Raw genomic sequence first — 27,478 nt, forward strand, 5'->3', positions numbered from 1 at the left:
ACCGCCCTACCCACTCTTGAACACTTGCACACTGCAAGAATCAAGACAAGGGCACGGAAAATCCTCCTGGATCCCCCGCACCCTGCCCACCACCTTTTTCAGCCACTCCCCTCAGGCAGACGCTACAGATCCATGCGCACCAAATCCAGTAGACACTTAAACAGCTTCTTCCCTCTAGCCATTAACTCCTTAAACAGTCACTGACATAGTCACTCTTCTTGCACCACAAAATGGTACTACAAAACTACTGGTTACTCTAAAATGGTTCAATGATTTTGTTGTTTACGATGATACGAGTGCAGCGTGTTATACCGGAGACAAATTCCTTGTGTGTTCTACATACTTGGCCAATAAAGATGATTCTGATTCTGATTGAACACATTGAATGTTGCAAAATGAATGCATGGATGTGAATGATATTGTATACACTTCATCATCAAATCGATGAATGACCTTATGAAAATGTCTTGGAACAGTTGTAGATGCAAAACCCTGCTGGCAGCTACATAATAGATAATAAAAGAAAAATATCCCAAACCATAGGGATCCTCCCAAAAACTAAGGATGTGCTGAATAAGAGATCCTTGTACACATACTTTTATTACTTCCATATTTGACCTATTGTGTGGAAATATGGGGAAATGCCAGTAAAACACTGTTTTAAAACTACAATACAAAGCAATCAGAACAATCACTGGCTCCAAATAGACGGAACCCACAAATCCACTTTATCAAATTAAACAATGAAATCTCATGACCTGGTTGACTTCAAAATCGCCCAATTAATGTACAAAACACACAATAACCTCCTTTGCCAAAACATCCAGAAGCTTTTTAAAATTCGAGAAAGTTGTCATAATTTTAAGGGTACTAACCTATACAAAAAAATCCAAAACACGAACAAACATCACGCAAAGGAGTGTATCTGTAATAGGTGTAAATCTGTGGAATGATTCTGAAACGGACCAGTAAAATGAGTAACTCTCTTGCTGAGATTAAAAATGAATTTGAGAGTAGTACAAGACAACTACACAAATCAGAATTAAGCTAATAAATTCGATACACCCATGAAATATAGCAATACATCAGAAATACATTGATGAGATTATTTAATATATTAATGAAATGTAGCATCCATTATGAATATGAGAAAATCGACATATACTTGTGCTCCAATGAGTATGTACTGTATATACAAACCTAAAGTTGTAAAAATGTATAAGTACAGCATACATAACGGTAAAAGCATTTGTTGATATGTAGACCTTCTTTTCTATTTTGAAAAATGATCAATTCATATATAAGAAGGGGTAGGACTCTAGGGTTTTTTTTTACTTCTTTCTACTCCTTTGAACACATATTTGTGATGATGACTATTTTCTTTTCCTTTTTTTATATCTTACCTTCACTTTTTGCAAAGACGACAGAAAACTTTCTGTCATTTCACTTTTCGTGTCTCTGATCATTTTAGACCCACTTTTTTACCGAAAGCAAACTGTGAGTTAAAAGAACAACAGACAAAGCTTCATTTGATGGGCAAAAGATTTCACTTACCATTGTTATGTCACACCGTGGTCATCATATGGCAGATTGAACAACAACGCAGGAAAGAAATGCATAATATTCATACATAACAAACATACGGCGTCAATGAAAATGAATAAATAACAAGGTGAGTGAATACAAATAATGTATTGTACTGCTTAGGGAAAGAATAAACTAACAACAAACCCCAAATGATTAATTATTTACAAAATAAAAAAAAGAGCGCATCTAGGCATGCTAGGTACTCCTGGGAACTGAAGCTAGCATAGCAGATTGGGTTTTCAGCCTCATCAAAACACAAAGAGTAAAAGAGTTTACAAAGATATTAACAGCAATAGATGGAGAAGACACGCTAATTGCTAAGCTAATGCAACGTTATCCTGAAAAATCGGAATTAGGTGCTCGGGTGACTGAGTACACTTCACAGAAGCGTTAAATCAGAGTGTATCCAAATTTGAACAGCTGAATACCAGGCAATTTAATAATTGTCTGCAGAGAAAATGATTCAAAATAACAGAAAGACAATTGTAAATAGCACTGCGATTTATCCATTTTGTGTTTATATTGCACTAATTAAACGGTGTTTGTTGTTTTTTTTCTTCTTTCTACCTACATTCTTGCTGCTGAAGGCTGTAAATTTCCCCAGTGTGGGACAAATAAAGGATATCTTATTCTTATTATTATTATTCTAAGCAGGAAAAAAATTATGACTGGTCTGCATCCTATACATCAGCTGGTGGGGTACCTGGCACGTGAACCTTTCCCGATCTTCACAAGTCGCCCCAAACGAGGCTTTGTTTTCTCAGTCATGTGACTTTTCCCCCCTCAATACGCACATCCACGAATGAGACGTCAACTTTCCCCAGGTCACCTAACAAAAACGCAACTGACACACTCCTTGAAACCACACTTCATTTTCACACGTTTAGAACATGTTCCCCCCCCGCTATTTGTCAATACATCAAGCTTAGTCCCAGTCAGAATGGCAGCTCTCTTTCGTGTCTTCAGGATCCAGCTTCGCTCTGTGTGGAGTTATTTTTTTAGAGATAAACTTTTACTTTTCAACTTCGGTGTCATGTCCGCTTTTGGGTCCAATTTCTGCTCATCACGTGACAGTTGAGGACGTTCATCCTCAACTGTCACGTGGCTTTGGCGCAAGTTGGTTTTTTGAAAAATAGCTGCTAGAAAGAGCGGAAAATAATGCAATAATGTACCAAAGTCAGCAAATCTACAGTCACCCACACACATGCAGATCAAAATAAAATGACATTTCCAAATAAATGCACATTATATTTAGATTCAGGTATTTAGTTTGACTTTCTAAAGACTGCAAGGGCGGTCAGACACTGTGGATGAGCTCGATGTTCTGCCCAGATCCTCATCGCTGCTGTTACACATTAACATCTACAAAATGCAACAACAACAAACCATTGCTGATTACAGATATTGTCTCAATGTACATTTAATAAAGTTAATTTACATCTACATTTTATGGTCGTTGAGAAAATGAAAATAATACAGTCATTAAAACATTCACCGTACGGTTAATAAAGCTTTTGTGATGGCAATGACTGAAATGGATTATTTCAATTGTAATTAATTACTATGAAAACATTTGTGTCGAAATTGAACAGAATGGAATAGGACAAGCATCACAAAAGAGAGTATATTGTCATTAGAATGGGTTTGTAGACCTTATATTTTGACCACCGAGTATCAATGCCCACATGATCAAAGCATCAGAAGGAATTTCTTGGCAGTTCCCTTGATCAAAGTCGTGAAACAAGATCTTGGATCTTTTTTCGAGACCAATTTATTGGTCCAATGAGATGATTCAGTCTGTGATGAATTAAGGAATAAAAGACATCAACTGAGATAACTACACAACAATTGTGACACTTTTTTCAATAATTCCTCTCTTAAGTCATGTGTACCGTTATGTATTGATATATATACATTCAAAATACATCCAAATTGAGCCAGAACATGACTGATCAGTACCTGTAGACAAACGTAATGACCTTGCAACTTCTGTGTTGGATTGCGTGACTGAACTGTCACATCCGTCCTTCTTTCAGTTGATAGCAAGATGCAAAAATGTAATTCTTATGTATAAAGCAGACCCACGCTGCATGTTTTACAAAATTCCATATTTCTGAATACAATCAATACATTTGTGGAGATACAATTCCGTCAAGTCCTCCTGGATGAGCTGACGTGGGTGGTTTCAAAATTGTCAACCGTTGCTTTGCTTTCCTTTACCTCCGACATTTTTCTCCTCGGAAGGATCCTAATTTAGTAACCATCCATTCACTGAAAAAGAAAAAAAAAAAAGGCAGTTGGAAAAGTAACCCACAAAATGCACAATATACTGGTCACAGAAAGCTCTGCAATAGCTGGGACTTGCTTGACTTGTCACATTGCTCTCTCACACTTAATTATTAACCCTTTAAGGCACAACCGTTACTACAGTGGACGGCTGTCATACCCGGACAAATTCATACAAACGAACTCGACTCAGGGAAGGTTGTTGGTGCAGCCGCCGGGAGTGGAAGTCTCAGAGCGAACGATGGGCAGTTGCTACGCGATCCCACTCAAAGATCCTTTTCGCTCTTTTATCGTTTACATATGCAAAATACAAGAAAACCACTGCCCCCGACATTTGCATACCACACCCCCAGTCTGGCCCCTCGGCGGTGATTCGATTAACTTTTGCTTTGAACCATAGATACTTTAAGCTTTGAACCATAGATACTTTAACACTGTCATGTCTGGTCTCCCACAAATAAACAAGTTGCATACTTCGCAGATGACAGATGTTCACCTGGGCGTGACCAGTTCCCAGACCGTCTTTTGAGGATCTAAAACACTTCGTTCCTAAACAGTTTACTCCCAAGCTGTAAGGCAACTCCCTGTGGACTTCAAAGAGCGCTCAGGCCTGACACCCTTGCACAGACATTTGGGGGCGCTAAATACACAACCCGTCTAGACAGGCCCAAATTAAATGGAACTTTCAACAGTTCTGTTCGTAGATTCCTCTAACAACGGCTTATCATATCAGGTTACAGGTTATCATTATTGGTGAAAGGGTTAATCGTGCCACCCATGTGACGTTGGGGACTATGGGTGTGACAGATATGAATGACATGCATGGCTATAGTATTCCCTGACAGGTCTCTGAGTTTTTACCCTCTTGGCATTTACATGTAGTGGAAAAGCCACTCCACTGTAAAAAATTCAAGATATTTAATGATCATGTGTGCAGTATAGACATCAATGGTAACACTGAGCAATGCAATTCGTACTTAGATTGCTTCCCTCCACCTATATATCAGATCAGATCATCAGCAAGCTCTACAGAAGCCTGACATTGAACCTGTTCATTTGAATCAGGTGTGTTCCAACAGGGAGACTTGGAAAACATGCAGGACAGCGGCCCTCCACGACATGAGTTTCAGACCCCTGCTCTAAATTGTCCCGAGGCATGAGTATGAGCGTGGATGATTGTTCGTCGATGTGTGCCCTGCGACTGGCTGACAACCAGTTCAGGGTGCCCCCCGACTACTGCCCGAAGACAGCTGGGATCGGCTCTAGCAACCCTCGCGAAACTTGTGAGGTTAAAGCGGATCGTAAAATGAATGAATGAGTGTAGTTGTCTATAGTTTGTTAGTACTCTCCTCAAGTTAATGCAAACATACCATCGCTGTCTTCAGGCATGTCGGCATTCAGCTATTCAAGTGTTACAGGTGAGAGAGCAGAGCTTTTGCACAACAAAATAATTCAACTATGATCAGGACTACAAAAGTAGTGCATAGTTTTGATTCAGAAGTCTTAGATTCTAAATAGTTTGTACACGAGTCTGATGGTATGTGGGTTGAAGCTGTGTTTTAGTCTTCTGGTTCTGACTGCAATTGTTCCGGTAGCGCCCCTCGGATGGAAGAAGAGTAAATAGCGTGTTGTGGATGTGTGCCGTCTCCGGTAATGCTTTGTGCCCTCTTTGGTGGAGCCCTCAAGACATTTCCTGGAAGCATCACATGTTCAGTATATCCTCTTACATGAAAGGAAGGAAAGACATGAACAAATGAGAACACCTAATTGAGGAGACATCCAGGAAGCATCCCAACCAGAGTGCCAACCTGGCTTGTCTCGTAGTGGTGCCGAAGCATTTCTACTCTGAACCCCCTCCGGATGATCTTCTCACCCTATCTCTTGGGAATAGCCCAATTGTCCTGCAGAGGAAACACATTTCAGCCACCTTTAACCATTTTTTAAAAATTGGTTAAAATCACAACCCACATCTTGTGACAATCGTTGAGGTTCTCCACCATGACGGACAAATGGAAAGTTCCCCATTTACTACAGATGCTGCACCAATTCACCTGGTGATCTCCACTTCATTCTTCCTTCATGAATAAGACCCCCAAAAGACTTGAACTCATCCACTTGGGATGGAATCTCATGGAGGGCTCCACCCTTTACCGACTGAAGACCATGCCCTCAGATTTGGAAGTACAAATTATTTCACCCAATTACTTTGGACAATGAATCATGCCAGTAAGAATTGAAGACGAGAAGCTAACAATGCCACATCGTCCGCAATAAGCAGTATAAAATAAAATTGAGTTGATAATGATTATGATGATGATTATTATTTTATGTGAATTTTTCTGCATAGCGCTTTGTTACAGCTGCAGCTGTTGTGAAAGCACTGTATACATCAAGGTCTATTGTATTGTATATTTTATGGTAAGCTCTTATTGGAGAATCAAATAATGAAATTATTTTTTTTTCAAGATTAAACTTGCATTATTTATCCTTGAGAGGCCTTTGGAATGGGAAAAATAAGGTCCAAACAAAGCATAATTGCCTGAACATGTTCAAAATATAACCTACTGTATTTCTTCATATGAAGCAGGTTATTAGTAATGTACGATCTATCCAATCCATTTTCTAATCTGCTCATCATCACGAGGGTTCACGGGCGTGCCAGACAGGAGAGGGATGTTAATGATGGATGAAAACAAGCATGCATACAAATGGCCATTTACGGAGTCCAAAAGGATTATTGTGTCAATTTTTTGCCATTGAACGATAAGTTGATCGAGGCCTATCACATACCATCGCTGTCTTTAAGCAGTAGGCAGGGGGCACCCCAGACTGGTTCCCAGCCAATCACAGAGCACACAGAGATGAACAACCATTCACACTCTCAATCACACCTCGGGATAAGTTAGGGTGTTTCATGGGTCTGCCATGCATCTTTTTGGAATGTTGTCCAACAACAAGCACACTTGGAATGAGTCGTAAATATGTTTATTGTCAAGTTGGGCTGCAACAAACTCATCTTTTTGTAATTTAGTAACCGATTGATTATTCTATAGATTCCTCTGGAAATCTTCCATACCCATTTGCTGTCCTTCATGTGGACCCATTGTGGACTGCTCTCAGAGTTTTGGCCGCAACATTCGTTGAAAGAGAAAAATCGGTCGCCGCTTGATAGCCGTGGGGCGCTTGTGTTTTTTTGCGGGCACCATTTTTCACAGCCCTGTTTTGTTCAATGGAGATGTCGGCGCTGTTGGACAATCTGCGTCGGTGGGGCTGTATGGATGGCTGGTGGAGCTGAGGATGAGGTGAGAGGAGCATGGGCGCGGAGGACGGACATGTATTTGGAATTGAGAGTCGGCGCTCAGAAATGAAGCGGATCTAAATGGGACAGGACAGGAGAATGGAACCAATATTGGCATTCATCAATGGATGCTCTTGTTTACTTTGAACTTGTAGCAGACCTGTGTGACGTCATTCACGCTGTGATCATGATGTACATCATACATTTAGTGATGGGTTACATCAATATCCTGAGTAAAACTACTTAACCTAGCTTTATGTCAAGTGTGATGTGAATTTGGCCAACCATCTTTTAAGTAATACTTAGGGCTAAAATTATTTCAAGCTTGCGTTTCAAAAATGTTTTAATGCAACCCATCTTTTGCATTAACTACTACTACTTTTGTAGATTTCAATGAATTATTCTATGATGTTAATAGAATTAAATAATTTATTCATTAAACACTTCTATACAGTACACGTGTTAATTTCGCTTCCTGTTTGTCTTCATCCTTTTTCAGAATACAGTAAGTATTCCCACCTACGGACTTTTGTCAAACAGAAATTCCTTCACCCAGAATAAAAACCTATGCATTAAAATTTTGACAATGATATTAAAATTAACATATCCTTTATTTGTCCCGCAATGGGAAAATTACAATCAGAATTCAGAAAGGAAAATGCTGGGTAGGGAGAGGGGGAAAAAAAAAACACGCTCGAACTATCCTCTTCTGAGGATAATTTAAGTCCAGGATAAAAAAAGACCCTAGCACATAAATAAGCATATGACAGTTACAACAAGTCACAAGACATTACATGTAATAAGGGGGAGGATGAATGGGAAGGGGGGGCATGGGTGTGACCGCGATGCGTCCGCCTGACCAGCTGCACAGATTCCCACGTGCGCTCTGCAGGTCGAACCACATCACGGGGGAAAAAGAATCGGAGCGATGAAGACGGTGATAACAAGGATGTGTATGCGCGTGTGGTTGTCCAGTTGTGTATGTGTATGCGTGTACAGGTCATAGCTGCTTCGTCGAGGTCTGCTCATCAAGAAAACAGTCCCGGCTTATCAGTCCATGGCCGAGAAGGAGGGGGGTGATGGTGGGCGGTCCTAGATTCCATGCGTACTTCCATCCAGGGGAAAGCCCAGATAGCGTTATTTGTTTTGGAGTGACGGCCGCCAACAATTTCAGACAGCCTTGAGTCTGTGGTCTGTATCTCTTCACTGGCGCCGATCAGCCCGAATCAGAAAACTCTTTCCGCAGCGCGGATTCCAACTTCTCCATGTTGTTGTCGATCGCGCGGAGTCGCTCCAAAACCGCAACAATATTGCGGTTGAGCTCAGTCACCGCTTGAGTCTGAGTGTTGGACATTCGCGGCAAGCCATCCAGAATGACCGGCAGCTTCTTTACTTCCAATAGAGCCGCACCCGTCGGTTGAATTTTGCGATAGAACAGAAAGCTGCCAACACCAAACAGCAGCATACCTGTTATCAAAAGGCCAATAATGTAGATGTCTTCCACATCCTCCACGGACAGTACTGCCAGTCTCCACTTTCTCCATGAATCCAGGGCGTATCCGGCAGCAAGTGTACCCGGAGGGCAAACAGGCTCCCCACTGCCTGCTCATTTCGTCGGAAAAATTTTGTCGATTACATCGAGAGACCAGCCAACTAATTCCATGGTTAGTTCTTCGGATGAAAATACGGTAGGAGGCTAGGAAAAAGTTAGACAAAGACAGCACAAAGACAAAGTGGCGAGCAAGGAAAGGGTGGGGTGAGGGCAGGAGCAGTGCAAAAAAGTGTCCGCCTTCGTCGAGAGCCAAGCAGAAGAGATATTACATTAACGATAGATTCATAACAATGCAAGTTCCGGTACCCGGAAGCCGGCAGCCATACGGAAGGAAGCTCGTAGTAGCGCAAACTGGATACTACCGAATAACCGTGTCCGCATCGCTATTTACTCTCTCACTGGTTCCAAAACAGCGACACCTAAGTAAGCATCTAAGTAAACAGTTTTTCCTTCAACATTGACAGTTCCCTCGTGTCCCCCTGCCCCAGGTTAAGAGTCTGGGTGTCAGGCTCACCTTCCACACACATATCAACACAATCACCCTTACTGCTTATTTCCACCTCCACAATATTTCCCAGACTTCGCCCTTCCCTCACCCCCCGCACCACTGCTATTCTTGTCCACAGTCTTGTCACATCCCGCCTTGATTACTGTAACACTCTCCTCTTCGGCCTACCTCAAAAGTCCCTTCATAAAATCCAGCTGGTTCAAAACTCCTCTGCTCGTATCATCACAAAAACACCTTCCCAGCAGCACATCACCCCCGTTTCTCCAACAGCTCCACTGGCTCCCTGTTCAACATCGCATCAATTACAAACTGCTTCTATATACATATATGGCCATCCACAACCTGGCCCCTCCTTACCTATCCAACCTTCGCTAAGTGCATATCCCCTCTCGCTCCCTCAGATCCTCGTCCTTCCTCCGCCTGTCAGTGCCCCCTGCCCGACTGAGCACCATGGGAGCCAGAGCCTTCAGTCACGCTGCTCCAAAGCTCTGGAACAACCTACCTCCGGACCTGCAAGACTGCACACCTCTTTTCACTTTCAAGTCCCGTCTAAAAACACACCTGTTCAGGATTGCTTACAACACATAGCTCTTCCATTTCCGATGTTTTTATGATTTTATGTCCTGTTTTTATATAATATCTCGTTTACAAATTTTTACACTGTATTTTCTTATTGTCTGTACAGTGTCCTTGGGTGGCATGAAAGGCGCTTTTAAATAAAATGCATTATTATTATTATAAGTCACTCAATTGGCATGCATTTTACTGGAATCGCGAACAATTTTTTTATTTCATTCATTTACATTTACGTCCTGTAGATCGTGGCATTCAAACGAAGAGGAACGGTATGTGGAAGATAGAGTGCAATGCATCCGATTAGCTGCTCAGAGTTAATTACTTGTGGCTCGACGGACAGTCGAGTAAAGGAACGTTTCCTGGAATGCTTTTCATGTTATGGTGCTAAAAACCCTCTGCAAACTGGACCACTAATTAGGGCGAGAAGGCGAGTTCCATCGCGCTAACTATGGGCTTTGAAGACTTCGAAGCGTCTCGTGGCTGGCTTCAAAAGTTCGTTGCACGACATCAGCTGAGCAACGGTGTCGTGTGTTGTGATCGAGGGAAGGTCAAGTGACAGTGAGTGAGTGGAAAGAAAAGCCACCAGCTCTGTTACTACAGTGCACTCCGCTTAATAGAACACCATCGGGCCGAAGCGCTTCTGTTCTACTAAGCGGAGTTTCTATTAACCGGAGACACTTTATTAGGTACACCTTCAGACACGTCTACGACCAAGTTATGCACGCAGAAAACCCCCCGCTGACGAGTTAGAAGAGACTCGACTGTGGACGTCCATATCTTTAATCAAACAACAAAACAACAACTTTAATCAACTTCAGTCAAACATCTCAAATCACGAGAAAAATTTCGTTACTTTTGTTTGGAAACAGGAGTCCGTAATTTTGCGGTTGACTTCCCTCTCAATGCGCTGGATAAGAGGGAAGTCCTGGAAACCGCGGGCGTACCTTCTGAGAATCCGGCAATGCATCGTATCGTCTGAGTATGTCCTTCTTATCCGCAGACGATAGCCCTCGTCTCTTGAGTGAAGTTGAAGCCATTGTGACGTGCGTGTGTCGATGTGTGGAGTGACGCGTGCCACCTGCTACCTGCTACTGTACGGCTAGAACTACAGCGTTTTCTCGCGATAGTGGTACAGTATCGCGATAGCTACACTTAGTTTACAATTTAGTTTAGTTTACAACACCACTAGTTTACAATTTTCATTGCTTACGGCTTGTTCTATTAAGCCGAGATCTGTTCTACTAAGCGGAGTATCTTTATAGGAAATTGCATTAGGCAAATCCGTTCCGGAGCCTTTTGCTCTATTAAGCGGATTACTCTATTAACCGGTGTTCTATTAAGCGGAGTGCACTGTAGTCCCATTTTGTAGCAAATAGGAGGTCCTCCTCCCTAACCCTGATTCGATACCAAATAATACCTGGGCTAAATATCAGAAAACTGAATAGATATCAATACCGTAAGTGATTTCCGTTTTTCCCAAACACAAAGCTGCGAACAAAACTGCATGTGCGCTGCTACTGCGCTCACAATGAGGGCAGATGATTAAGTGAAGCAACACAACAAGAGGGCACATCATGAATTGAACCAAACTACTTCAAAGTATTTTGTTACTTTGTCAACAGAGCCTATAAGATGTGGGCCTTCACCCAGACCTAAAATATAAATACATTCATAAAATGCCAGAATAACTTTTCACGCTGCCCTTGAGCCCACCTGTGACTGCACTGTAAGTAAGAATGCAAAAATATTTTGACGCATATTCTCTAACTCAATTGGAGACAAACGCTTCGGTAATTCAAGGCAATGCAACACAAACATCAGCTGATCAACACAACAGTGCTGACTGAACACAAACTTGTTTACAAGTACCGTGTTTTCCGCACTATAAGGCGCTCTTAAAAGCATAAAATTTTTTCAAAAGCGGAAATTGCGTCTTATAATCCGTTGCGCCTTATTTATGGGGTCAATATTCTGATTGCTTGGACATTGCTTGGACACGTTGTGCCCGAAGCGATAGAATGATCGCCACCCCCTGCTTCTCTGGAATGATCGCTTCGTGCACAAGAAAATAAGGAAGTGGATCTCCGAAAAAGCAGACACAAAAAGAGATTTTGTCAGATAACAAAAGGAGTCTTTAATGACGAACACAAAATACCCGACAGGGAGGATAACAAAAACGCTGGTCAAAATAAGGACCAGGAATAGAATAAAGAGAACAACAGAAAACGCTTGCGGAAAACAAATGGCAAGGAAGGTCTGATTAGTCAATTATATAAATTTCATACGCAAGAGGAACAATGGCGCGTAATAACAGCCACTAGGCTAAGAGGCAACGAATAATCTGAATAGGAATTTGAGCGAGAGAGTATTTGCGTGGCGTGGAATTCTCCGGCAGTGAGTAGACTGCCAGAGCGTCCCAATAAAGGCCGAGTAATCACTCACAAATGAGTAACAGGTGTGCAGGCGGCGGAGAGAAAGTCCGCCCCCTGCTGGCAAACACGGGACATGACAATAGTATTTTAAATGTTCTGTCAAGTGCTTTTTTACAGCTGCAGCGGTTGTGAAAGCGCTACATGAATAAAGCTGTAGTGTATTCCCTTCAGCATAGCTCCATCTAGAGGATGCATAATGCAACCGCAGCCACTATTGTAGCTTCTATTCTATACACCTTATAATGTGGCGCACCCTATATCCGAAAACAGCTTTTAAATTGGCCATTCACTGAATGTGCGCCTTATATTTTAAAGCACCTTACAGTGTGGAAAATACGATAGTTTACTAATCGGAGCGATCCAATGGAATTAGCACTGGGCGCAATGAGCAAAAAAAGCTATGATGAACAATCCCTCCCACCACCTCCAGCCCGCCCTGACAGCACTAGGGAGCTCCTTCAGCCAGAGACTTTTACACCCACGCTGCAAGGAGAGATACCGCCACTCATTCCTACCGACTGCTGTCAGGCTGCTGAATAAAAAATAAAATGATGTGAAAAACAATTGTAAATAGCACAGCCACCTTATCTATAACTGTGAATGCAAACACTTTGTTTTTCTTCTTTTTTATTTCTACCCACAATCTTGCTGCTGTAGACTGTATATTTCCTCAGTGTGGGACAAATAAAGTTTATCTTATCTTATCTTAGGATGAATTGTATTGTATTGCATTGTTTCATATTCCACATCAACCACAGATGCTGATGTCGTCTACAAATTTGCACCCGTGTTACTTGGATCTGCCAAGCATTTTTTAAACGCCGCTTTTAAGGTACTCTTGGCTTGTGCGGCACGTTGCTCCATTAACTATTTGTGCATTGTCAAATGGTTTGGTCGGTTGGTGGTATTGCCACAACAATTGTCAGTCTGGTCACACACTCCACATCTTGCCTCATTGTTGTTTAGTAAGCAAAAAAACCTCCAAACCAAAGTTTTCTTTCACACTGAAGGATACCACTGCCATGCTTTCACGAGTTTATGTCTGTTGGTATACTACAGTGAAACTACTCTACAACAAAACCTACATGGGCGAAAATACACCATAATGTGAAAAAATTTCATGCATGAAAACCATTCCACTTTTCTTCTCCCCTGATGAAAAATCCCCCTGTTCCGTTATAATATATCTTTTTCTCTGCTCTTGCCTCGCGACGAGATTCACTACAACGAAAAAAAGCCTTCTGCAAAAGTCTAATCCAACAGCGACCTCTACTGCTTCGTTTGGAAACGGCAACAGCAACCACAACACTGTTTTACACATGCGCAGTAGTAGTAGTTGTAGTAGTATTTGTTATTGTTAGTTTCAGATGCAGCAAGAACGTTGCATTGCCAAAATTGCTACAAAACGGACCTTTGGATGTCAAGCAGCTAAGACAAGAAGAGCTCTGACGTTGGAAGAGACGGTAAAAGTGATCAAAATGAAAGACGGAGGAAGCAAAATAAAATACATTATCCAAGAAATTGAGAAGTGTTGGGAAGCAAAATAGTATAAATTACTTTTTAAATCCAACAGGCAAAGTAGAGTGATTAATATAAAAGAATTGTATGTTAATGTTAAACAATATCAAAAAAGTGTATGCTCATATTTATGCACTATGTACAGTATTGGAATAAAAATAAAGAGTACACATATGCGGTTTGTGTGTGTTAAAATCTGAGATAAAATTTGCTACAGTGAAAAACCCCCTGTGGTGAAAAATTTCTTGCCGCAAACACGATTTTGTTGTAGAGGAGTTTCACTGTTTCCAATTTTGTAAATAATAGTATAAGACAATAAAGCTGTATTGCTGTTGTCATACTGTTGAAGCCTACTTGGATGAGAGGTGAAAAGTCTTCTCAGACAAAAAGAAAAAGCAGTCCAGTTGCGCTGGAAACACTGGCCTGAGAATAAAATGGATGAATGAGAATATCCACAAGCAACATGGCTGCATTCATGATCAATTCTACCCTTTTACCTCTGTATTGAAGCTTATGGACTCTGTTGTTTGGGCAGTCTTTTCCTTGCAAGCTGAAGTTAATGTTGGTGCGGATGCAGCGGTTGATCAGCGGCTGAATTGGACGGACATTGTCACTCATGCTCAGGAAGATCTGCGATGGCTGGTTCTGACTCAGGAGGCGCAAAGAGTGCATCTGAGAAAGAGAAGTCATGGTGAAAAATGTTTGACATGAAAATATCTGGCAGGCTAATTTTATTAAAATAATGGCCAAAGCCATATTTTGCCAAATATATTTCTCCTCAGGATGGCCATTACTGATCAAATCGGCTACATCATTCAATTTCACCACTGAAATGAAATGTTTACCATGTAAAATGTCAATATTTAGTTCCTGTTTTTTGTGTGTTCTGGAAAAAAATTGAGTTGGGCTATTATTTAATGAAGGTGACAAAACATTTTGCTGAATAAGCTGCTGCATGCCGGTAACCATTTTTCAGTGTAAGCGGTTCAGAAAATGAATGGATGGATGGTATTTCAAGTTAATACATATTCAGCAAATGAGAGACCAATTTTGAAAAAAACGAAACAAAAAAGCTAGCTTTTATTTAAAGGGCACTCAGGGCCTTTGATGTCATTTGCGTTTCCATCGCAACTCAATTTTTGCAACTCATTCTGCATAAGGGGCGGCCAGGTAGTCCAATGGTTAGCACGTCGGCTTCACAGTGCAGGGGTACCGGGTTCGATTCCAGCTCCGGCCTCCCTGTGTGGAGTTTTCATGTTCTCCCCGAGCTTGCGTGGATTTTCTCCGGGTGCTCCGGTTTCCTCCCACATTCCAAAAACATGCTAGGCAGGCTGATTGAACACTCAAAATTGTCCCTAGGTGTGAGTGTGAGCGTGGATGGTTGTTCGTCTCTGTGTGCCCTGTGATTGGCTGGCAACCGATTTTGGATGTCCTCCGCCTACTGCCCGAAGACAGCTGGGATAGGCGCCAGCACCCCCCGCGACCCTAGTGAGGATCAAGCGGTTCGGAAGATGAATGAATGATGGAATGAATGAATGAATTCTGCATAAGCTGTGTGGTGTAATTTTCACCTGTATTTAAGATCTGAATAAGATCTGAATTCGACAATAACCAATTTTTATTTTGGCAAGGTCATCAGTGCTAACCTGTCTCCATTTCTGAACTCCACTTGACTAATTTAGGCTCACCTGCATGCGTGTGACGTACACGGGCTTGTTCATCAGGATCCACGTGGCAGTTTCAAAACATGGAGGGATGGTCATTGAGCCATCATAAGTGATAAAACTACTTGTTTCTGGATAGATGTCCTCTATGTTTAGTCCTGTCAGGAGATAAGCATCGTCTGCATTGAAAGAATTAATCAGAAGACAAGAACAGCATCGTTAATGGTTCATTACCAAACAACTATGCTGACTAGCTAAGACATTTCTATTTTCCATTTTCTGTACCACTTACCCTGACATGGGTTGCGGGTGTGACTTTGGACGAGATGCGGGGTACACCCTGAACTGGCTTTAAGCCAATCACAAGGCACATGCAGACAAACAGCCATTCACACTCTCTTTCACAACTTTGGACAATTTATAGAGTTTAGTTAACCCACCATGCATGTTTTGGGGAAGGTGAAAGTACAATATCATATATATATATACAGTGCACTCCGCTTAATAGAACTCTGGTTAATAGAGTAATCCGCTTAATAGAGCAAAAGGCTCTGGAACGGATTTGCCTAATGCAATTTCCTATAAAGATACTCCGCTTAGTAGAACAGATCTCCGCTTAATAGAACAGGCCGTAAGCAATGAAAATTGTAAACTAGTGGTTTTCGAAGTGTAGCAATCGCAATACCACTATCGCGAGAAAACGCGATACCACTGCTATGCTGTTGCGCCTACGATTACGCCATACAATGTTGCGCAATGTGTAGTTCTAGCCGTATAACAGGTAGCACGCGTCACTCCACACATAGACACACGCACGTCACAATGGCTTCAACTTCATTCAAGAGACGAGGGCTATCACCTGCGGATAAGAAGGACATACTCAGACGATACGATGCATTGCCGGATTCTCAGAAGGTACGCCCGCGGTTTCCAGGACTTCCCTCTTATCCAGCGCATTGAGAGGGAAGTCAACCGCAAAATTACGGACTCCTGTTTCCAGACAAAAGTAACGAAAATTTTCTCGTGATTTGAGATGTTTGACTGAAGCAGTGTTGTTTGATTAAAGATATGGACGTCCACAGTCGAAATATCTCTTCTAACTCGTCAGCAGGGGTTTTTCTGCGTGCATAACTTGGTCGTCGACGTGTCTGATGACCATCTCCGGTTAATAGAAACTCCGCTTAGTAGAACAGAAGCGCTTCGGCCCAATGGTGTTCTATTAAGCGGAGTGCACTGTATACACACATATATATATATATATATATATATATATATATATATATATATATATATATATATATATATATATATATATATATATATATATATATATATATATATATATATTTTGTATTGCAAAAAGTCGCTGGGTGACGACATGATGTCCTTTCTTTCAAGTCACGCCACACGCTGACGGTCCCCCCACTATTCATAGCTCCACGAACGTCACAAAGTCAGAATTCTCACTTTAAAGTCAGAATTCTCACTTTAATCTCAGATTAAAGTGAGAATTCTGAGATTAAAGTCAGAATTCTCACTTTAAAGTCAGAATTCTGAGATTAAAGTGAGAATCTTGCCAACCTTATTTTTTCTTTCTTCATTGGCCCTAATCCTCTTCCGTACATTTTCTTTTTCAAATTACACAGTTTGTTGTTTTTCTAAACTGAAATTGAAATGTGTGGGGTGCTAATTTTGTTCCTTTGTTCTGTAAAATTTTAGTATTGGCAGCATGCAAGTCTTCCCTCCATAAAATGATGGCCATTATAAAAATAATTTTCATGGCAAATAAATAAATAAAAATGTTTCTGGACTCAAATGACAACACAGGATGATTGTGGAGAGCTGTTGAGAATCAAACACGCCCAGGGCTGAGCATGCATAGTTGCATACTTGAGTATATGCCTTGGAAAGCATCGTCTTTTGACAAAACCTAAGAAAAAAGAAACTAAAGCTCCATCTCAACATTGTGGATCCTTGGTCTTTTTTCGTTGTTCGCTATCTGTCTATCTGTTCACGTCTCAGACACGGACAAGTAGGACAGAATAGTAAAAAGACGTCTTCACGGCGGACAAGTACAAAACAGTTAACAATGACAGACAACGGCTCAGTATTCAACAACTATGGAGTCACGGGACAAGAGCAAGCCCTCGAAACTCTGATGCCCGCACTCGATACTGCGTCCCTCCGATCTGCATCTACTGGATCCAACTCATCTTCTGCCAGCAGAGCAGCTGCCAGGGCCCGCGCCAAAGTTGAAGCGGCGCGCACGATAGCTCTCTACGCACAGCGCGAGGCAGAACTAAAGATGAAAGAAGCCCAGTTAGCAGTTGAGCTCACAAAATTGGGACACGAAAAGGAGGTAGCGACAGCCACCGCAGAGGCTAGAGTCCTAGAAGAAGCGGCTGAGCTCGAGCATTGCAAAGGAAGTAGGAGACCTCGACACTGAAGTGAGCCTCAGCCCACAACGTATACGTGACTATGTCACCCAGCTCCAAACAGACTTTGAGGAGCCACCAGAACTTTCTCTGTATCCACCGTAAACCTCCCATCCATCTGATGACAACCTAATACTTGCCAGGCCAACGTCTGAAGCTCCGGCACCACGACCTAAAATACCAGCACCCACAGCTACAGTGCAGCACTGCGGACGGTCAACACCAGCAGCTCCTAATGTCAGCCAACGAGTTCAAAACCAGTACAGTGCACTCCGCTTAATAGAACACCGGTTAATAGAGTAATCCGCTTACTAGAGCAAAAGGCTCTGGAACGGATTTGCCTAATGCAATTTCCTATAAAGATACTCCGCTTAGTAGAACAGATCTCCGCTTAATAGAACAGGCCGTAAGCAATGAACATTGTAAACTAGTGGTTTTCGAAGTGTAGCTTTTGCGATACTGTACCACTATCGCGAGAAAACGCGGTAGTTCTAGCCGTATACAGTAACAGGTAGCACGCGTCACTCCACACGTAGACACACGCACGTCACAATGGCTTCAACTTCATTCAAGAGATGAGGGCTATCACCTGCGGATAAGAAGGACATACTCAGACGATACGATGCATTGCCGGATTCTCAGAAGGTACGCCCGTGGTTTCCAGGACTTCCCTCTTATCCAGCGCATTGAGAGGGAAGTCAACCGCAAAATTACGGACTCCTGTTTCCAGACAAAAGTAACGAAATTTTTCTCGTGATTTGAGATGTTTGACTGAAGTTGATTAAAGTTGTTGTTTTGTTGTTTGATTAAAGATATGGACGTCCACAGTCGAAATATCTCTTCTAACTCGTCAGCAGGGGTTTTTCTGCGTGCATAACTTGGTCGTCGACGTGTCTCCGGTTAATAAAAACTCCGCTTAGTAGAATTGAAGCGCTTCGGCCCAATGGTGTTCTATTAAGCGGAGTGCACTGTAGTATGGAACTATCGCCCCGCTCAACTCTCCCCATCTGAGCTGTCCTTTGCAAGACAGACTTCTCCACTACAAGCCCCACCGCAAGCACATCCTGTCGACACCACGGGCATAAGCAACATTGTGAGGTACTTAATGCGCCAAGGACTTGTGAACTCTGGTCTCCACCAATTTGATGATCACCCAGAAAGCTATTGGTCATGGAAGTCCTCTTTTCTCTCTATTCAATCTATACAATCTCGCAATTGTAGAACTGAAGCTTACCGCCAGCGAGGAGCTCGACCTGTTAACTAAATGGCTAGGAAAAGAGTCCATCGAGCATGTTAGAAGGATCCGTTCTGTGCACATCGCTAGTCCCACAATAGATCTACAGCAAGCATGGGTGCGGCTACAAGAGTGCTACGGAACACATGAAATGATAGAGGCTGCTGTCTTTGAAAGGTTAGAGCGTTTTCCGAAGATTTCCCACAAAGACGTCTCGAAGCTAAGAGAACTGGGAGACCTGCTGCAAGAGTTAAACGCTGCCAAGGCTGACGGCTACTTGTCTGGGCTCTCGTACCTGGACACTGCCAGAGGCATCAAACCCCTATCGTTCAGAAACTCCCGCACGGCCTCCAAGAAAGGTGGTTATCCATAGGCTCCCTCTACAAAGAGCAGCACGGTGTTTCCTTTCCTCCTTTCACGTACTTCACAGAGTTCATCTGCAACGAGGCCCGCAGAAGAAACGATCCCAGCTTTTCACTCCAGCCTGTTCCTGAGAAATCTCTAAAGCTCGAACCACCCGAAAGAGGACAAAGATTCGTCAAAAGACACGTCGCTACTCACAAGACGGACATCCCACCCAACAGCCCAGTTTTACAGTCAGACAGTTCAGAAGGTAAAATTGACATAGGTAAACAATGCCCCATTCATCAGAAACCCCATCCACTCAAGAAATGCATGGGGTTTGCACTCAATGCCCCCTTCGCCCAACGGCTTGACCTGGGATGGGTCGTCGTTGGAGATGTGTGTCACAGTTCATGGACAAGGAGATGGAAATGGATGAAACTAACGGCTGGGTCGCGCCCCTCCCCTTCCGGTCCCCTCGTCGGCAACTCCCAAACAACAGAGAACAAGCTCTCAGCAGACTCAACTCCCTCCGCTCTGGTCAGAAAGCCGAAGATGCAAGCAGACTTCGTCTCATTCATGCAAAACATCTTTGATCGTGACCACGCTGAGTTAGCTCCACCGCTTCAAGAGGACAGGGAGTGCTGGTATTTGCCAATTTTCGGCATCTACCACCCACAGAAACCGAACAAGATCAGGGTCGTCTTTGACTCCAGCTCTCAACATCAAGGCGTCTCCCTGAATGACATGCTTCTCACCGGTCCTAATCTGAATAACACCTTGTTGGGAGTCTTGCTGCGCTTCAGGCGAGAGGAAGTTGCCATCATAGCCGACATCGAACATATGTTTCACAGCTTTGTCGTTCGTGAAGACAACAGAGACTTCTTGTGGTTCCTGTGGTTTAAGGAGAATGACCACAACAGGAGATTGTCGAGTATCGCATGAAGGTTCATGTCTTCGGCACCTCACCCTCTCCAGCCGTAGCTATTTGTAACGAAACTCTCGACTGAGATACTCCTTTACCGGATGAGAAGGAAGCGGAATGGAAGATGTGGAAAGAGTCATTACAGCATCTACAAGATATCAAGATGCCGAGAGCATACACTACGTCTCTGTCAATTGCTCAGAGGAAAGAGCTCCACATTTTCTCCGACACTTCAGTGAAAGCTATTGCTGCTGTGGTCTACCTCAGGATCATTGACAGCAATGGAGAATGTCAACACATCGCAACGCTCCTTGAGTCTTCACTGAGGTATCCTTCCGAGCAGCAAGTAGAGCTGCACCGACGCTGTGCCGGAGCTGACACGCTCAGCGGCTTTGTACGTGTGAACGCTCCACAAAATTTGCTCCGTTGTAAAATATATAGCAACAAAATACATTGGTGCAGCGCCGGAGCAAATGTGTGCCATGTGAACACCCCTTAAGTGTCAAGCAGCTACATCTGCAAGGTCCCCATTTTTTTGTCGAAATTACTCTTATTATTATTATCCATCCATTTTCTGATCTTCTTTATCCTCACAAGGATCGCGGAGGGGTGCTGGAGCTTAATCCAGCTGTCTTCAGGCAGCCCCGAACCGGTTGCCAGCTAATCGCAGGGCACACAGAGATGAACAACCATCCACGCTCACACTCACATCTAGGTACAATTTAGAGTGTTCAATCAGCCTGCCAAGTAGTGATGGGAATTCCGGCTCTTTATAGAGAGCCGGTTCTTTTGGTTCGACTCACTAAAAAGAGCCGGCTCAATCGGCTCCCAAATGGCTCCTCGTTTTTTTTGCTGTTGTTGCTTAAATTAATTTACTACCAAAAATAATGTACAATTATGTGTAAAATGAATTCCGGATGTAAAAAATATACAGTATATCAAATATTATTTATATGGCTTATTTATCTGTCCATCCATTTTCCGAACCGCTTGATCCTCACTTCGGTCGCGGGGGGTGCTGGAGCCTATCCCAGCCATCTTCGGGCAGTAGCCGGGGGACACCCTGAATCAGTTGCCAGCCAATCGCAGGGCACACAGAGACGAACAACCATCCACGTCCACACTCACACCTAGGGACGATTTAGAGCGTCCAATCAGCCTGCCATGCATGTTTTCGGAATGTGGGAGGAAACCGGAGCACCCGGAGAAAACCAACGCAGGCTCGGGGAGAACATGAAAACTCCACACAGGGAGGCCGGAGCTGGAATCGAACCCGGTACCTCTGCACTGTGAAGCCGACGTGCTAACCACTGGACTAGCGGGCCGCCCGGCTTTATTTATATTCTTCTGAACATACTCAATATTTACTCTTTATTGAGTAAAACATGGAGTGCTACAAAAAATACATTACAAAGTACAAAAACAAAGACCCAAAACAAGGTCAACAAAAAGTTCCAATCTCTGTGTACATTTATAAGCTATTTACAGTAAAACAACATAAGTAAGCTAATGTTGTTTTACCATACAACAAATTATAAATTAACATTTGATATTGGATATTTTAACCTTGCACAGTCTTCACGCTGCCTTTGAACTATCAATTAAGTTGAAATCAGTCCAAATTTCACTGCGTTTCCTATCCATTTTCTCACCTTTCCACTTTCCACCGTGTTGTTTTTTTCTCTGTACTGTAGCGCTATCGAGCCCTTTCTCGTCTCCCTGTCTCTTCTGTTCGTGTGCTGCACACAGCGTGCCACTGTGTGTGTCTCTAACTCCTTTCCCTTCTCTTCACTGCAGCGTGTGTCACCCTCCCCTCCCTCTTCTACCACGGATCTTGACCAATCACATGCGGCTTTTCTGAAAGGGGGGGGGGGACAGGAGAAAAAAAGTCGGCTCCTATTAATAGCGGCTCCCTATTAGGAGCTGGCTCCTATCGTTCACTTCAAAGAGCCGGCTCTAAGAGACGTTTCGTTCGCGAACGAAATATCACTACTCCCAAGCATGTTTTTGGAATGTGGGAGGAAACCGGAGTACCTGGAGAAGACCCACGCAGGCCCGGGGAGAACATGCAAACTCCACACAGGGAGGCCGAAGCTAGAATTGAACCGATAGAATTGAATTCAACGTTGCATGAAATGGTCAACGGGCTGTCACTTACAAAGCACCTTTCTCCAATTTCAATTTGACAATTTGAAATTTTGGTTCAGACTTGAGCAGGCATCATTGAAGTTGACATGCTTGATTTGTTCTCACGGGCCGCATGAAATGATGTGGCGGGCCAGAACTGGCCCCCCGGGCCTTGACTTTGACATTTGGTCTATAGTATCAGCTTGGTCTGTGATTTTTTTTTTTTTAAACAAAGTGCATTGGATACAAAAGACCAGAGAATTTTGGGGGGGGGGACTTCTTCTGACATCAGCTGTATTTAGCAAGAATAAAGTATTTTTCTGATCTACTGTGAAGTACCCCTTTTGAGGAAGTTTTTTTTTCCATCACCGATCCAGTATTGCTCTCTGGAGAGAGACTGAGACGGACCGGCTCCTCAAAGAAATGACAACATTGTCTTGACGTTCTTTGTGACCTCATGGATGACTCATCACTGTGATTTTGGAGTAAGGTTTGGGTTTTCTCCATTTGAGCTGGAGTACCTACGTTTTTGGAATGGTTTTATAATAATAATACATTTTATTTGAAAGGGCTTTTCATCACACTCAAAGACACTTTACAAGAGCTTAAAACACGGGATAAAATGTGCATTTTAAACAAGCATACATAATTTACAAAAACACATTTAGATGAACAAAAAGAAATATGGGTAAAAGAGATTAAAAGCTATTAAAAGCATTGCGGAACAGGCGAGTTTTAAGGGATGATTTGAAGGATTGGAGGTCAGTACATTTGCGGATGTGTTGTGGTAGAGCGTTCCAGAGGGTGGGGGCGGCGACAGAGAAGGCTCGGTCCCCCCAGGTTTTGAGCTTGGTCACGGGGATAAATGGTCACAGGTTTTGTCATCCTTTCCCAAATTCTATATATCTGGTACTTTATTTATTTATTTATTTTCAAGATGGCACCGGAGTAGGCAACCGTCATCAAGTGCTCTTCAATAGCCTTGCTTTTTTTTTGTAATTTTTTGGTTGCTTTTGCCTTTTGTTTTGTTACATGGTGTTGTTTTGTTGTGTGGAGCTGATGTGGACTGTTTTCAGCGTTTTTTGGCCACAACATTCGTCAAAGCAGAAGAATCTGTGCTTGGTGGTTGCGCCTTCTCGGCAGCACGCCTGCACCAGCACCGATTTTGATTGGGAGGAATGTCGGCACCATTTGACTGTTGGTGCTGGATATTATTGTGTTTTGCGCCTGTAATGGGCAGCATTTTCACAGCCCCGCTTTGTTCAACGGAAAGGTCGGTGCTGATGGACAGTCTGTGGCTGGATGGATGCATGGCTTGAGGAGCCGACAATGAGAAGAAAGGAGGCATATGTGGAACTAAGAGTCGCCACTTGGAATTGAAATGGATTTACATGGGACAGGAGAAGTGAACCAATCTCTTTTTCGTCAATGGATGCTACAGCTTCTTGTTGACTTTGAAACTTAGCCTGTAGCCGACGTTTGCACATTTTGAGCATGACGTCTCTGATCCATTCGTGAAAGGATACTTAGATTCTCTTCTCTTTCATTTCAAACTACTTTAAACAATAAAGCGTGTGAGGGAAAAGTGTTTAGGATTGCACGATTGTCTGTGTTTTATTTTATGTGTTGTGTTTATTATTTTACTTTCTGTTAACTGTTTTGTTAAGCGCTTCGTTATAGCTGCAGCTGTTGTGAAAGCGCGATATATATATCAGGATGTATTGTATTGTATTGTATGTATTTTTAATCTGTTCTTGAATTTCTTTGGGTGCAGGTTTCTTTGTTGCAGGTTTGGAGATCTTTTCGCCAACTTCATTTTGTCAGACAAGTTCTATTAAAGTGATTTTCCTTTTGAACAGGTCTGGAGGCAATCAGGCTTGGCTGTGTAACAAAGCTCCCCCAAAAAAATGATGAAATGCCCTAAATTGTCCCCAAGTGTGATTGTGAGTGTGAATGGTTGTTTGTCTATGTGTAGCCTGCAATTTGCTTGCGACCAGTTGAGGGTGAACTCTGCCTGTTGCTGGGATAGGCTCCATCCTGCCCGCGACCATTGTGATTCATAAGTGAATCAAAACACGGATGGATGAATGGTATTTGATTATGTTATTCCTCTGTATAGTGGCAACTCTATTTATGAACGTCTCTTCATACAAATTTTTCCAGTAATGAAACACCTCAACGGGAAAATATTGCCTCTTGTTACGAAAGAAATTTCAAGATACCAAAGGTAAAATACAGTATGGGCTGCTACTTGCAGCTCCGAGTTTCCTGAAGGCAACATACTTAGAGCTGCTCTGCCATTGGCTATTACCCAGCATCTTCCTGGCTCCCATTGGCTAAGAGGGACAGCTAAAGTACGAGTCTTGCCTATGTACCTATGCAGCGTCCTCGTCGAACCATGAGGCGTTCGGATAGTTTCACGTAAATGTGAATCACCCAGAAAAAGTGTTCACCTGTCGGGCGATCGCTCACTATGCTGTTTGCCTTGGACATTTTCAAAGGATTGATAAAAGCCGACAAAAGCAAACGTACTTGGATCAGTTGTTTTTCCAAAACGCCAGGCAAAAAACACTTCTGACTACGGCAACTAAAGAGGGCAAAAAAAAGAACGATGAGGACGCAGTTAAAAGTTAAATGAGCATAATTTGTACTCTTTATTCTTTGTTTTTTTACATTATGTACAGCTCTCATTTATTGCGCAATAATCTAATTAATAAACTAAACTAATAATCTCAACATGTATTTGTTCCATATTTTAATGCATTTTTATGATTTAGAAAAGATTTATGTCAAAATTTGAGGAGGGTTGGAACTGATTAAGGCATTCACACGCAAAAAACATCTTTCAGAATGAATTAATTTTCTAAAGTCCAATATTATCGAGTGTGACTTTCCTTATTAATGGGCTTTCCATTAATTACAGTTAGATTATGCGTCTTTTGAGTCAGGAGTGTGGTCATGAAATGAAATCAACACTTATCTATAGGCGCCACTGCACTTTGCAGCTGAATGGTCCTCCTGTCACATCCACAGTAAACCTTTCAGCTCTAGAAATCTTGTAATATCATACCAATCTACTACTGGAGAAGTCAAAGAATCACTTTGAATTCAAGTAACAACGGAAGAGAATCAAGAAATAATGAATAATGAAATATTCTATTTCAAAATATTTCAGAAAAGCAAGCATCTTAAATCGAATAATGCAGTTGACTATGAGAAGACAAAAAAAACGACTTACTTTTATATGTTACTCTTGTGATGCTGTCTCTATTCAGCAATTGATTCAGGAAATTGTTAGATGTTTCAGCTACCTGGATAAAAAAAACAGAAATAGAGAGGGAAAGGTAGTTAACGAATAGCACAGATTTTCTCTTTATTACAGATTTTATTATGACAAGTGCAATGATTCAACTGCAAAATTAATGCATCTCAGAATCATCTTTGTGGGAGCGTTTGTTGTGTGTGTGTGTGCGTGTGTATGCTTTGGCTTTCGACTCAGCACGAGACACCCGATTTTGTTTTTTGTGTTGTTTACAGTTTTTGTGTTATTAATTGATTGTATAAATCCGTCTTTATGATTTTTGCTCCGTGTACATCGCTTTGTATGTACCAGTAGTTGTTTTAGAGCAGGGGTGCCCATTAGGTAGATCTGATCTACCGGTAGATCTAAGACAGGTCCCAAGTAGATCCGAGGAGTGTCGAGAAGAAAAAAAACAACCATTTTTGTGTCTTTGTACATCTCAGTAATATATATTTTTGTGTTAATATACACTGCACACTAATAATCTTATCAGTCTCATTTTCACCAAAAAATATTTTAAAAATTAAATAAAGCAGGTAAACCTTAAATTTACAGTGGCGCGTGATTACATCACCGGAAGTTGTTAGCGCTCAGCAGTTTGCAATTGCAGCTTGTGATCAGAGCTGTTGCGCTCTATCTTTTATCATCATGATTCTCATTCAGTTTGCTTCGTGTTCAATTCACCGAGAGCACGCGCAAAGAATAGGAATGTAGGAGTGCCCAGGGAAGCACTTTAAAACCGTACGTGTGAGCTACGATAGTTAACAGGCTGCAAAAGTGCGTCGCATGCCTCCATTTCAGGCTGTTTCTCATCATGGCGTGCGCGTGTGTGTGTGTGCGGTAAGGGTGTGGAAAATAATCGATATTAATCGATACATCGATGCGCACGTGCGCGATCCGAGTGCATCGGCTCATTCACTGGGTACGACGCGATTGACCGGTGAAATCGAGATTCATCACGATGCATTGATGGGTATCGGTAAAATCCGATTCAAGCGCCGTTTTATTCATGTTAAACGTCACCTATCTGCACTTTCCTAGGCGCAATGAATGCACCATCATTGCTTTGCGTTTTGTGTTGAATACGGATGGTAGCCGTGCGTCACATACAGTCCAGTACACACAACTAGCGAAACATTATGGAAGTTAGCGCAAGCAGCAGCAAGGAAACTACTATATTTAATGCAGCCGCAACATTCAAATCTTATGTTTGGAAATACTACGGCTTCGAAAAGAAAGACGGAAAGCTTGATAAAACCTCCGTAATTTGCAAGGAATGTCGCACTAAGAAGCCATACAACGGCAGAACCACAAATATGCAGACCCACTTAAAACGATGGCACCAGATCACCGACAAGTTTCCCTCCCGCTCCCCCGCTTCCACGCCCAGTTCCTCGTCGGACACCGGAGAAACTCTTGGTAAACCAGGTCAGGATCAGAAAAAAATTGCCTCTTATTTCGGGAGTCCCCTTGCAACTCACTGTGACCGCGCAATGGCTATAACTAAGGTCACTGCTTATTTCATATGCAAAGACCTCCAGCCTTAGAGTGGTGGACAACGAGGGTTTCAGACAGCTCGTGCACGTTTTGGAACCCAGGTATAAAATACCAGACAGGTCTGTGTTCACTTACAAACATATTCCCGATGTGTACAACAAAGTGAGAAGTGAGATTACTGTGTCGCTGAACAGTG

The 27,478-nt window shown here is 42.5% G+C and overlaps 1 protein-coding gene across 3 annotated transcripts in view; it reads right to left on the minus strand.

Annotated features, from left to right (window-relative positions):
• Nucleotides 1-2,991: 2,991 nt before the first annotated feature.
• LOC127604226 (carbonic anhydrase-related protein 10) overlaps nucleotides 2,992-27,478 on the minus strand; it is a 60,694-nt gene continuing 36,207 nt past the window's right edge. For 2 of the 3 annotated variants that reach the window (XM_052071252.1, XM_052071250.1), the window contains 4 exons: nucleotides 25,723-25,795; nucleotides 15,446-15,600; nucleotides 14,255-14,429; nucleotides 2,992-3,858 (listed from right to left, as the gene is read on the minus strand). In XM_052071252.1, the coding sequence (XP_051927212.1) occupies nucleotides 3,836-3,858; nucleotides 14,255-14,429; nucleotides 15,446-15,600; nucleotides 25,723-25,795 (426 nt within the window). In that variant the 3' untranslated portion in view covers nucleotides 2,992-3,835. The remainder of the gene's footprint in view (nucleotides 3,859-14,254; nucleotides 14,430-15,445; nucleotides 15,601-25,722; nucleotides 25,796-27,478) is intronic. The other variant, XM_052071251.1, reaches the window with a different exon arrangement.

The sequence above is a fragment of the Hippocampus zosterae genome, chromosome 7, assembly GCF_025434085.1.
Source record: "Hippocampus zosterae strain Florida chromosome 7, ASM2543408v3, whole genome shotgun sequence".
NCBI classification, from domain to species: domain Eukaryota; kingdom Metazoa; phylum Chordata; class Actinopteri; order Syngnathiformes; family Syngnathidae; genus Hippocampus; species Hippocampus zosterae.